The sequence below is a fragment of the Fusarium fujikuroi genome, chromosome FFUJ_chr02 (assembly GCF_900079805.1).
Source record: "Fusarium fujikuroi IMI 58289 draft genome, chromosome FFUJ_chr02".
Taxonomy (NCBI): Eukaryota; Fungi; Ascomycota; class Sordariomycetes; order Hypocreales; family Nectriaceae; genus Fusarium; species Fusarium fujikuroi.
The window spans coordinates 1,456,287-1,468,313 of record NC_036623.1 but is presented as its reverse complement, the minus strand read 5'-3'; the positions used below and the strand labels follow the sequence as shown (position 1 = coordinate 1,468,313).

At 50.0% G+C, this 12,027-nt stretch overlaps 5 protein-coding genes; 2 read left to right on the top strand and 3 right to left on the bottom strand.

Moving 5' to 3' along the window:
* Window positions 1–4: 4 nt before the first annotated feature.
* FFUJ_04818 (uncharacterized protein) lies at window positions 5–2,456 on the top strand (the record flags this gene model as incomplete). XM_023571849.1 has 3 exons in its annotated part: window positions 5–102; window positions 155–285; window positions 349–2,456. The coding sequence occupies 3 exons, from the start codon at window positions 5–7 to the stop codon at window positions 2,454–2,456; spliced, it is 2,337 nt and encodes a 778-aa protein (XP_023426087.1).
* Window positions 2,457–3,298: 842 nt separating this feature from the next.
* Window positions 3,299–5,680, bottom strand: FFUJ_04819 (related to syntaxin-binding protein sec1-like protein; the record flags this gene model as incomplete). XM_023571848.1 has 5 exons in its annotated part: window positions 3,299–4,945; window positions 4,997–5,346; window positions 5,406–5,493; window positions 5,551–5,588; window positions 5,647–5,680. 5 exons carry the CDS (start codon window positions 5,678–5,680, stop codon window positions 3,299–3,301), a joined length of 2,157 nt encoding a protein of 718 aa, XP_023426086.1.
* Window positions 5,681–6,612: 932 nt separating this feature from the next.
* Window positions 6,613–7,296, bottom strand: FFUJ_04820 (uncharacterized protein; the record flags this gene model as incomplete). The annotated part of the gene is made up of 1 exon (XM_023571847.1): window positions 6,613–7,296. The coding sequence occupies one exon, from the start codon at window positions 7,294–7,296 to the stop codon at window positions 6,613–6,615; it is 684 nt and encodes a 227-aa protein (XP_023426085.1).
* A 781-nt stretch (window positions 7,297–8,077) lies between these two features.
* Window positions 8,078–9,580, top strand: FFUJ_04821 (related to flavin oxidoreductase; the record flags this gene model as incomplete). XM_023571846.1 has 6 exons in its annotated part: window positions 8,078–8,137; window positions 8,191–8,321; window positions 8,380–8,671; window positions 8,722–8,874; window positions 8,925–9,480; window positions 9,531–9,580. 6 exons carry the CDS (start codon window positions 8,078–8,080, stop codon window positions 9,578–9,580), a joined length of 1,242 nt encoding a protein of 413 aa, XP_023426084.1.
* A 228-nt stretch (window positions 9,581–9,808) lies between these two features.
* Window positions 9,809–11,472, bottom strand: FFUJ_04822 (uncharacterized protein; the record flags this gene model as incomplete). XM_023571845.1 has 2 exons in its annotated part: window positions 9,809–11,097; window positions 11,151–11,472. The coding sequence occupies 2 exons, from the start codon at window positions 11,470–11,472 to the stop codon at window positions 9,809–9,811; spliced, it is 1,611 nt and encodes a 536-aa protein (XP_023426083.1).
* Window positions 11,473–12,027: the final 555 nt, after the last annotated feature.

Below are 12,027 nucleotides of genomic sequence, written 5' to 3'. Positions count from 1 at the left end.
CATCATGGTAATCCGCTATGAGGCCAATTTCTTGATCTACTTGCGGGAATCACCGTTATGTACCAAACCGCCAAGTCTCCCTCCAGCTGAAGACTGGATGGGGTGAGTAGCATGTTCCTCTCAAGTCATATTCAAGTCTCCTGACCTAGATTAGACCCCCACCCGAGCCAAATCGCACACAAACAAAGGTTCCTGGCGACCGACCTCGGTCCAATGACAACCCTCTGCTTGACCAGAGTAATCGCCGTCCTGGTGTTGAGAGACACGTTTCGAGGAATAGTGCCAGTTTGTCTCTCTTGTCCTTCGCTCCTAGGCTCCCCGTGTACTGACCGGCGCGCACCTATCTAGACCCTGAAGACCTCGTCTTTGCACCACCCCGAACAGCGTTTGCTTCAGCGCGAGGCAAATCTTCGCTAGAAACGGACAAAATTGCCAAGGAGTCTGACGCTTCGGGGCGTTTCGGCAACTTTCGAAGTCGTAATGGAGATCTTGATGTCGACCGGTTTCGTGATGGACGCAATGGCAATGGGTACCGCCGTCGTGAAGGCGAGAGCGAATCAGATGGCTGGAGTACTGTGAAGCCACGCAAGAGTTTTGGGCACGAGGGTGCTGAGCGTTTCCATGGGCGTATGGGAGGCAACTTCCGAGATGACAAGCGACAGCCCAGAGAACGTGACGACGCTGCTCGGGATCGCCCTGCACGAAACTTTGACACTTTAGCCAGAGACGGAGACGATGAGGGCAGGCCTCGAAACGGAACGAACAGGAACAAAACTGAGCCATGGTACAAAAACGAGTCTAATGCAGTCACCACTCCCGCTGTTGAAGCTACTGCCACCCCCGACAAGCGTGAACGAATTGATCGCGCGAAGAGCTGGAGAGACCGCGATGCGATCGCTGATACTCCTGATGATCGTCATAACAACAACAGTAACAACAACAATCGCACCAATGATCGCCGATGGGGACGAGACCGTGATCAACGAGTCGAGCGTGAGCCTGAATGGCTAGACGAACCTCTTGAGGAGCATCCCGAAGCTCACACGCAGCAAGATTTCCAGAAGTGGATGGAGGAGATGAAGAAGGCCAAGGCTGGAATCCCTGCTGCTCCTGGTAAATCCGCGAACGCCGAGGCAGCTGAAGCCATCATCGAGGCTGAAAAGCCCCCTGTGCAGTCTGCCCCAGCGGTTCAAGCTGGACCTGATAAGTTCTTCATGGCGTTTGGATCGAATGCTGGTCTGGATACTCCTCTTGCTGAAGAGTCCAAGGAACCTGTCAACAAACCCAAGGCAGCGGGCAAATCTTCCAGGTTTACGTCTTTCTTTTCGCAACCCCAGGACGAGCCTCGAGGCAAAACAGAACCTCCAACTCCTATGACAGGACCTCCTGTCAACAGCGGTATGCCTTTGCCTCTCCCCTTCGCTGGTGGCTCAGCTCCTCCAGCGGGCGGCGAGGATGAGCGACAAGCTTTCCAGCAACTGCTGGCAAAGCTACAGAAACAGACGATGAGCGCCACACCCCCAGGACTGCCAGCGTTTGCCGCCCCTCAAGGTACACCGCCAAATGCCGGCAGGCCGAACGCCATTACCTCTCCCGAATCTCCTTTCCAGCAGTATGGACCTGATCGACGAATGGACGGTCCTATTGGCCGAGTCCCGCCCCAGCATGTTCAAGAGATTCTTGCACCTCGACCCCAGCCACAAGCTGCTCGCCCCGAGCAACTTCTTCAGGATCTCGTTGGCCAGCGCCAGCGAGCTCCCAGTCAAGGTTCTGGACGCCCTGATGCCGCTCGTAACAACAGTAATACTGAGTTCTTGATGAATCTCATGAGAGCACCTCCTGATGCCCAGCGCAATGAACTGCTGATGCGCATGGGGCCACAGCAGCAGAAGCCACCACAGATGCCTCAGGAGCCCGATTTCCCCAGAGACGACCGTGGTCCTCAACGTCAAATGCGCCAACCACCGCCTGGCTTCCCCATGGAAGAACGATTCCACAACCCTCCTGACGCTGATGTTCGACCCAACCAACCTACACAGATCTTGCAACGCCCACCCCCACCTCCTGGTCTGGACCATCAGATGCCTCCCAGCTGGATGCCTGGTGGCCAAATGCCTCCTCCTCAGCAGCGAGGTCCTATGATCCCTCCCCCAGGGCTTCCTGCTGGTCTCGGTGGCCCTGGTGGCCCTGGGCCCAACCGTAACATGCCCATGCCTCACATGTTTCCTCCCAACTTCCCTCCTGGCGTGATGCCTCCTCTCGAGGCCTTGGGTGGCCCACCTCCTCGAAACATGCCTCCACCTGCCTTCTATGGCGGCCTCCCTCCCGGATTCATCCCACCTGGGCTCGGCGGCTTCAACGGCCCCCCTGGACCTGACTTCCCTGGCGGTCCCTTTGAGGGCCGCGGTATGCCTCCTCCCGGCAACGGCCGTGGCGCCGCTTTCGGGAGACCTTAATCACATCTCATACGAATACCGTGCTTCAACGCATCGAACCAAACACTCCTCGACCACAAAGTCTGTATCAACTTTGTACGGAATCAATCAGCCCGTCTGCAGAAACTTTTGAAAGTCAAAGCCTTAAAATTAACAAAGGGGCTTCTCCCACTACTGTACGAATATCTACCGAAATCAACTCACCGCATCTTTGGAACGCATGCTTGGAATCAGGGTACGCCCTGTAGCTAGTAACTTGTTTTTTTAACATGTCATTTTTGGGAAGCACGGCGATGGGGGAAATCAAGGGATATAGGCATGATGGTTTTACTCGGTGAAAGTTAGGTAGTGAATTCAAATGGATTGGTTGATGGGCGATTTACGGCAGTTTCCTTTTTTTTGTTTGGGTATTTATCGGCGATGATCATGACGATTTCTGTTGATATAATGATGAGAAGTAAATAGCAGTTACTTCAAAAGTCATGTTGAAACGAGAACAAAGAATTCATGACGTTTATACACTATAGCTGATGTATACAGATAAACGTCTCCCAATCATTCGAGTTACCAAGCTAAGTAATGCTTCCAACATAGATAGTAGTCAATACTCAAAAGACGGTAGAACAACGCCACGCTACGTCGACGAATTGCGAAACCAGAAATACCACCATGTGCTTTACTAAGAAGCCACATTAGGCCGAAGGACCATACAACCGACTTCTACTGGAAGCACTCCTTTCTGGCTTATGCGACGCATTTGTAATGTAATCTTCAGACGAAGTCGGCGTTTCTGTAGTCTGTGACCGTCGAATGGTCCAGTGTTTCGGCGGAGAAGCTGAAGAGAGACCCCCGTTCCAAGAACCCTACTTCTTGATGCCGAGGAAGTTACGCTTCTTCTTTTCCTTATGGAGCTTGCCTGGCTCCTCATGGTGTTGTTGAACACTGTGGTGCGATGTCGGCCGTGGTGCTGTGTTGTTACCGTGGTTGTTATTAATCGACATGTTTGACATGGCAGCCGTTGGAGGCGCCATGCCAGGGCCAGGTCTTGAAGGAAGACCGCCTGGTCGGTTCGTGGGCCCAGGTGGCAATCCTTGCTGTGAGGGCTGCTGTGAGGGTGCTGGGCGAGGAGGAGCTGGTCGCTCAAAGAGATGCCGTGGAGCGTGTCGCTTGGGTCGCTCCAGGGGCAAGTCAAGTTGACGCTTATCGCGACTGAGATCGCCCACTTGGCGAATGAATAACTGAGGAGTAATCATATGAGAAGTGACGAGAATGATATCTCGACTGCGCGCTTCACCGACTTCGTAGCATGATCGGCTCTCGCTGTATGTAGCACCTCCAGCCATGAAGACAATCAACCGTTGTCGATTCTCTGGTGGACGGCGTCCAGCTGCTGCCCAATTTGGTCGACCGGCACGAAGAGAACCTCCCTGCGCTAAGTGAAGCTCCTCATTGGGGTCCAGTGGTGGCTTCACGTAAGGGAAGTGAGTCTGATCCAACATGCCCCTTGCTAGATGGTCCACCATGTGTTTCATTGCTGGCTCGAATCGTGTTAATCCATACTCCTCGTTCAGCTGAGTCGATTTTGGATCGATCGGGAATAGAGGCGGAGGGATCTGGCGCACATCCTTGAGCGCATGTGTCATATGTCCACCAAGCTGCTCAAAGTTGAGTACAACTTCGCGGTCAGACTGAGGGAGGGACGCGTGGGCCAAGAGTCGTTTGATGTCTTCGTCAATGACACCATCTCGATAGAGAATGAATAATATGATGAGGCGCAGCCTGTCTGAAGGTGATACGGCCTCGTCGCACAACAGAGGTACTATCATTTCGAGAATGTTCTTTGGTCTCTTAAAGTCCTCGTCCAGTCCAGATGCGAGCGTTTGCTCTATAGAGGCGATGTCCATCAACTTGTGCTTCTGGAAAATGTTCATACATTCTTGCGCCATGGTCAGGTGGAGGGAATATGCCTCCTTCATCTCTTGAAACTGCGGCAAGCCTGCCAACATATCTCTAATCGTATTAAGGTTGGTCGTGTCGGCGTTCTCATTGGTGAAGTGGGGGTTTTGTTGGAGGAACTTTTGGAAATCGCCCATCAGTTTGTCAATCGTGTCCTTCATGTGTCTGTGCCGATTGTCCACCCATATCTTGTCCTTGTCTGTGAGCTCCATATCCTTCTCTTCGGCTTCTGGAGTTCCCTCGTTGATTGTCGTACGATAAGTGACCTTGTCGCCGTCCTTGATCGGCAGGAGGTCGTGTGCCATGGCTTGGTAGGAGAACTCATGTACCAAAGGTGACATCAAATCCATTGATCGGTCTGTAATGACGAGTGTCGCTTGTGGTCGCGGTGAGGGTGGGGGAAAGCTAGTGTCCCATTGCGCATACGCATCGAGCTCTTCTTGGACAAATCGAGCCAGATGAGTGCAGAGTACGGCAGCCTCGTGGCGTGCGCTTTGCGGCTTGTAGTAACGAACCTTGGGGTATTCTCCGAGTGTAATACAAAGACCGGCGATCTAACTTCTTATCAACACACGTCATCCGACCGAAGCATGCTGCCGCCTTACCTTTTGCGCTAGAGCCTTCATGTGTGTTGGAACGACGGCGTTACAGGCTGGGTGGAAGAGCATGGGAAAGCTCCAGGGGTCGCGAAGGGTAACGAGATGCGATTCTCGAGGCAGGAAATCGACGAACATGGTCTGGAAACCGGCGCGGAGCTGTCGGGCTCCAGGAAAGTCGTCGATCTTGCGTCGCAATGAGGGGTCGAGGAGGCCAGTCCAGACAAGATAGTAGCTGCGATAACGTCGCATCTCGAAATCGGCGAGAAGACACTCGACAGCGAAGGATTCAGGCGAGAGAATATAGATTGCGTCCATCTCGGGGTTCGGTTCGCGACGGTTCTCGATTCGCTCAATAGCTGGGGGAAAGGCTGGTCAGTACCAGACAACAAGCTGGCAGTCAGATAGATAGACCAACTGGCGATATTGTTATTGAGAATGTCATCCTCCTTGACGACATTGTCAATGATCTTTTTGGAGTTCTCGTCGACGATCAGGCATTTCCACTATCGCATCAAAGACGTCAGTCAACTGTCGAGCTCAAAGCTTGGCTGGTAGCTTACATCGCCTCGGGTGATCTTCTTGATCTGTCCCAAGATAGCTGAAGCCGGCGCATTAGCAACGAATTGCGTATAGTATTTGTATCGTATATATCATACCATCATGCTGCTCTTGGATGACGGACAGCCCCATGGTGTATAGTAAAGGCGGGCTGCCCTGTCACGTCGTTGGGTATGGAGATATTGAGGGAGGCTGAGGTAGTGTTTGACAACGAGAGAAGCGGCGGTAGGATCCAGCCCAGAACGCTGAAATTGAAGCGATACGGTGAGGCGCAGGGGTATCAAAGTTGAGTTAAAAGAAAAATGGTGCAATGTAGAGTGGCTAAAAGTTGGGAGGTTTTGGGTGGTTTGCTCAGATATCGAGGATTCGAAGTTTGGTTTGGGATTGGGCCCAAGTCAGGAGTTGAGGTGCTAACTACTACGGCTTTCCATTTGGCGGGGTTTCATCATCCCAATGGAAGGCATGAAGAAGGTGGGTCCAGGTCTTGAAGTCGCTAGCGCCCGATGGTTGGTTAGTGATGGTCGCTATAAAGGTCCCTGAAGGAAGCCTACAGGACAGGGCATCAGCAGCATGACATAGGTAGGGAGCGGTGTATCAGCCTCAACTTCGATGAGGTCATCACAGATGCTTGAACTTTGAGTATATTTCGACTTCACATCTTGACTTTTTTTTTTAGGTACAACACAATTTGTGGATATTCTGTTGAAGATCTCGATAGGGATATATCCATATGTTTATCACTGTTTCGTTTATGCAAGATGAAACACTTAGTTCAATCTGAAACTCTCGATTTACCTCAGTGCTTAAGCTCAGTTGGCTGGAAATAGCTCTCGAAATCAGAGCTGATCGCATTAGCATCGCGATGCTCTAAGACCAAGTTTCCAGCTATGGTGGCTTCGGGTACCGCAGAGTCGTCAAGTGTTGTCTTTCCGGGTGAGCCCTTGAGCAAGTCCTAGAATAGGCATCTCTTTAACCGCTTGATGGCCTGTGATATCGAAGACCGGATACAACGTAGCCGGTGCCTCGAGCTGTCTTTATTTGTATTTTCTCATTGCCTTGTATAATCAACCATCGGCGCCTTTCCCTCTCAGATAGCTTTCCACGTCAACTCTCCCATAAATCTCACCCTGGAGTCTCTCATGCCGTTGTCGTTCCTTGGCCGCCAGCTGCTTCGCTTCCTTTCTGTTTAATGGCCTGGACTTCTCTTCCTTTTTCTTTTCTTGGATCTCTTTCGGTATACTTGCTCCGATTCCGAGGGTATCTTCTTTTGCCACCACTTTGATAGGATATCGCATTCCCTCGCCCTCTCTTCCTAGACCTCGTCGGGCATCAGGGTCCCAGCCTTGAGACTTTAGGGCTTTGAGTCCCATGCGCGAGCGATCAAGGGCTGATGGGGGGTGTGAATGTGTGAGTGAGACTTGGTGGGCGAAGGATGCTTCGTGAGGCTGTGAAGTGGATGAGATGGGGAGTTTGCAGTCTGAACATATTTCTTCTGGCTCTTCTTCTGACGGTTTGGTATCTTTGTCTTTGGCGGGTTTTAAAACGATGCTAGCATACAAGTCGCCGATGGAAGTGTCTGTTGACTTGGCTGGTGTTATTGTGGTTGTAGTTCCAGCATCAGGATCTTGGGCGGGAACAAATTCGACCCTTTGTCGCTTCAGTCCTGCGCCGAACGCCCGCTTGTAGTGTAGAGGAATGTCTTCCTCATCATGGCTCTCATCAGAGGCGTCTTCTCTATAGCGCTGCATGATGCTAGGGTTGTGGGGGCTCAGTTGTAGGGAGTTGTAAGTGATGCTTGAGGAAGGGAAGTTCTTCTAGAATGCGAGGTTGCCTAACCTAAATCATTTTGGTTCCTGAGGCTCTTTGAACTTATTACCCAGGTATTTACAACACCACCTGGAACTGTAACTTAATTATGCCCTCTTCCTTAATGTCTTGGTCATTGAACATTCTCGTTAAAGTCTATAGTTCATTTTGAAATAATTTCATACGTAGCCGATCGCACAGCAACCCTCCAATAACAAGAATGCTGCCAATGGCCCAATAGAGCACATCTCAGAGTCGGCCGACTTACTCGGGAAACACCGAACATAATCAGTAGACTTTTCGTCACTCAACGTTCCATGCATTCTTGGTAAGGCAAGCCACACATATTCATAAGCGATGCATCATGCCGAAAACCGAGAACCAAGATATGCCATTCGGTGAAGCCGATGCAGAACATGATGTGATTACGACAATTACCTTGAATGGCTTTTCGTGAAACATGGGTTTAGAGGACTCGCTGTTCGGGTTTATCACGAGTCTTGACGTTGAATGTCACTTAGAACTTGCATGTTCTATTGTAGGGAGATATTTCACAGTGTAAAGACCTTCTCTTGGATCAAGTATAAGTATATGGCCTTGCCTCCTTTGTCAGAAAACATCTTCCACTCAAGTCCATTACTCTTGATCAACTCTACCACTACCACTATCATCGAATACCGATACCCTACCAAATAATACCTCAGTTTTATCAAGATAATAAACATGGGTTCAGTCGAAGCAAATGGTCACCCAAAGATCCTCATCAACGTCGGAGCCAAAGATGTTTGTCTCTTTGATACACTCACAATTCATATCTTTCACTAACACAATCAAAGGTTCCCTTCTACACTCCTATCCAAGACCCTCCTGCAGGAACCCCATGGGATGTCCAACCCGAAGGCAGCCTATTCTCTCCCCTCAAACTACGAGGTCTAACGCTCCACAATCGTATCATCGTATCACCAATGTGCCAGTATGCAACCTCTTAGCACGCACCACTACCAAATACCTAACAGACATTACAGATACTCTGCTAAGGATGGCTACATGACCCCATGGCACAAGCAACACCTCGGAAGTTTCGCCGCACGTGGCCCTGGACTCATCATCACAGAAGTAAATGCAGTTTCACCAGAAGGACGAATCAGCCCCCAAGATGCCGGCATCTGGGAGGATGGACAGCTTGAGCCTCTGAAGGAGATTGTGGATTTCGTGCATAGTCAAGGAGCGAAGATCGCCATTCAGATGGGTCATGCTGGGAGAAAGGCGAGTACTGTTGTGCCCTGGCTGGATCGCAAGAACACAGCGGTCAAAGAGGTAGGATACTCACCACGACATGTACGTGATCAGTGACTGATTGCTTACAGGCTGGTGGCTGGCCGGACGAAGTGGTTGCACCAAGTGCAATTCCCTATAGCCCAGAGTCTCTCACTCCCAGGGAGATGACAAGCGATGACATTACCAAATTCAAGCAAGATTGGGTTGCTGCTGTGAAAAGAGCTCTCAAGGCTGGCTTTGATGTGAGATCTTCAGAGAGTACATCTGATTTGATAGACACTGACTTCGTTAGGCCATCGAAGTTCACGCTGCACATGGATATCTCCTAAATGCATTCCTTTCCCCAGCCTCAAACCAACGAACGGACCAATACGGCGGATCTTTTGAGAATCGTATTCGCCTCCTTCTCGAGACCGTTAAACTCACTCGTGATATCGTCCCCGAGGACTTTCCCCTCCTTGTCCGCATGCCAGGAACAGACTACCTCGAGTTCGATTCGTCTTTACCACAGTGGCATATCGAAGAAGCCGCAAAGCTCGGTCAAATCCTCGCCGCGAACGGCATCGATCTGATCGATATTTCAGGCGGTGGTTTGGATTGCCGTCAGAAAATCACTTCTGGCCCTGGTTACCAAGTCCCGTACGCTGCTGCCGTGAAGAAAGCTGTCAAGGATACCGGAGTTGCTGTGACTTCAGTGGGAATGATCACCTCTGGAAAGCAGGCCCAGGGTTATCTGAGCGATGACTCTGTAAATGCTGTGTTGGTGGGACGGGGCTTCCTCAAGGACCCTAATCTTGTCTGGCACTGGGCAGATGAGCTGGATGTTGACATCCACGTCGCTTCTCAATGTAAGTCTCGAATATATGCGACTTGAAAGACCATGCTGACGATGATATAGATGGCTGGGGTTTTGGAATGACCCGTACTCACCGACATAGAAAGCACTAAATACAGTGAACACTTAGCTGACCCTCCTTTTCCTTTCTTTCACATAGACAGCTTCTGTATAGACTAGACGATAAACAGAATTCAGTATAAATCAATACAACTACTCAACAAAATGTCTTGTTTATGCTCAACATCTTTCTATGGATTTCATAGACCTGAACAATTCGTACAATTCTCGTAACGTGTTCCAATGCATCGTAACTCATGATATCCAGATTGTCTCCAATCTTACGCAGCATTGCTACGCGCCCGACGCGTAGCCCGTATCTTTTGCTGCGCCCTGGCTCTCTGTAACATATCATCATCCATGCCCTGACGCCACGAACAATCGGAAGCAAATTCACATGTTCTACACTTGAACGCTTCCTCTATATCGACGCCTCTTGCATCGCGATTCCCTTTCCACCAATCCATGTAGTTAGCAAGATAGGTCTCCAAAGCTTGTCTCGAAACAGGAAAGTCGTGAAGATCGATCTCACGACCATCATTGCGGTGGACGTATTGAACTCGAAGCATGTGGCCAAGGGAGTGTTCGCCCTGAGGGAAAGTGAGCCCTATCTCATGCTCGACAAGAGGAATGAGTTCGCGTAGAGTTCGATACTGCAACAGATCTGGCCCTGCTGAAGAAGAGCTCTGGAAACTCGAGGAAGGATGTTCTTGGGTGAACTCCGTTTCTGTTTCTGATGCATCCACAAAGATCTCATCGTGCAGGCTACCGACTTGGGCGATGAAAGTATCTGAAAAGGCGTCATCTGGATCAAGTCCGTATCGCCGAAAGACTTTGAAAAAATCTAGTTTTCCAGCAGCCATGTTAGACAAGAAGTGATGATACAAGAGCAACTGAATCTTTGCAGGCCGTATTTGAGCGTTGGAAACAGGAGAAAATGATCCGCGAGTCTTGACGTCCGCAAGATAAATCCTTGGCCCCGAGTCATTCTTATGAGTTGTGTTTTTTGGCGGAAAGTAGTCAGTCAATGAGGATTGCCGCCCGGTCGTTTCAGACTCTTGACTAGAGAGCTCTGCCTCAAATTCAGGATTGGGGTTCTCGTAGCTCACGCTGTCGATGACTCCATTGACGAGGTTCCCATCAATCATGCCCCACACTTCGAGTTCACGAGTGAGTCCCGTGTCTCGCAAGGTTCTGAGTCCTTGAACCAGATTCCACAGTTTGATTCCAAATGCATCTTCCTTGGTCATGATGTCAATTTGAACTGTAGTGTGGACTTCATCCTCAAGCTTTTTGTGAACTTTGGTTCCTTGCTTCATGGCTGCTGTTCTGGTTCTTCGACCCCCAGGTAAGCGAGTGAGGGTATACCAGTACTGCAGCTCGCACCAAGCACCAGACGTAAGATCAGTCACGGTCAATGGTCTCTTAGGATATGACCTGAACCGTTGCAGAGGTGAACGGCCATCATCGTACGGATCAGCCTCATTGGCCTCAGTCGCTGGTGTCGGAGCGACACTTGATTCTGATTCTGGAGGTGGCTTTGGTTTCAAATCCTTCAAGGCTTTGCTCACTAATCTCTTTGGTCAGTTAGTGCTGAAGCCTCTTGAGGGTATAATCACGTACAATCCGGGTAGAGTACGTCCTCAATCGAGGATAAAGCTGGTGGCGGCGTTGGCAGACCAGAAGACGTGTCGAGTTGATGGAAAGCCTTGCCTCTGTACAGACTATTCGTGGACTCTGTCTGAAGGCGGTCCACGCCAGAAGTTGATGTGCCGCCAGCGACATTTTGAGGGTACAGACTATCGTGCCTCTCAGGAACAGAGTCTATAGCTGCGATCTCTGCGTTATTTGGGACGTTGTTATTTTCAGCAGACAACTGAAGGAGCAATTCTTCTTCCTCGGCAGAGAAATCGTAGCCGAACTCGTTATCGCTATCTAACGTCATCGCAGCCGCTCTCGTTCGAGGCGATGAATCATTGTTTTAGGGAATGGATGCGGCGGGGAAAATGGCACTTACAGCTAAATTTAGCAAGGGTTTTGATGATGAATGACGAGGATGAGTTTTGGCGTCTGTCTCTCTACCTTTGGTAGAAGAGGGAAACTAAGACGCGAGCGAGTACACGGGGTCACGTGGGGTGCTGAAAGTGATACGCAACTGCCTAAGAATACCCCCTTAGGCAGAATATCTAGGTACCTAAGAGATGAGGTATTGATATTGTGATTAATTGATGTTCGCAGATGAATCAGTCAAGTCCAAGACAAACAATATTCTGGGGCTAATCTGAGTGTGGAGAACAGTACTAACTATAGCCATAGGCCCATAGCCATGTCTCAATTTGCAAACAGACATGCCCGCATTCGGCTCTCACTCTTACTATCACTCGTCTACTAAGAACCGAAATAGGTAGAATATATATTTGGCTGCCTCCTCGAATAACAATAATTAACATAAAACTCGAGCTCTCAGCCTTGAACCTAATTTTATAACAATAGTCCTACA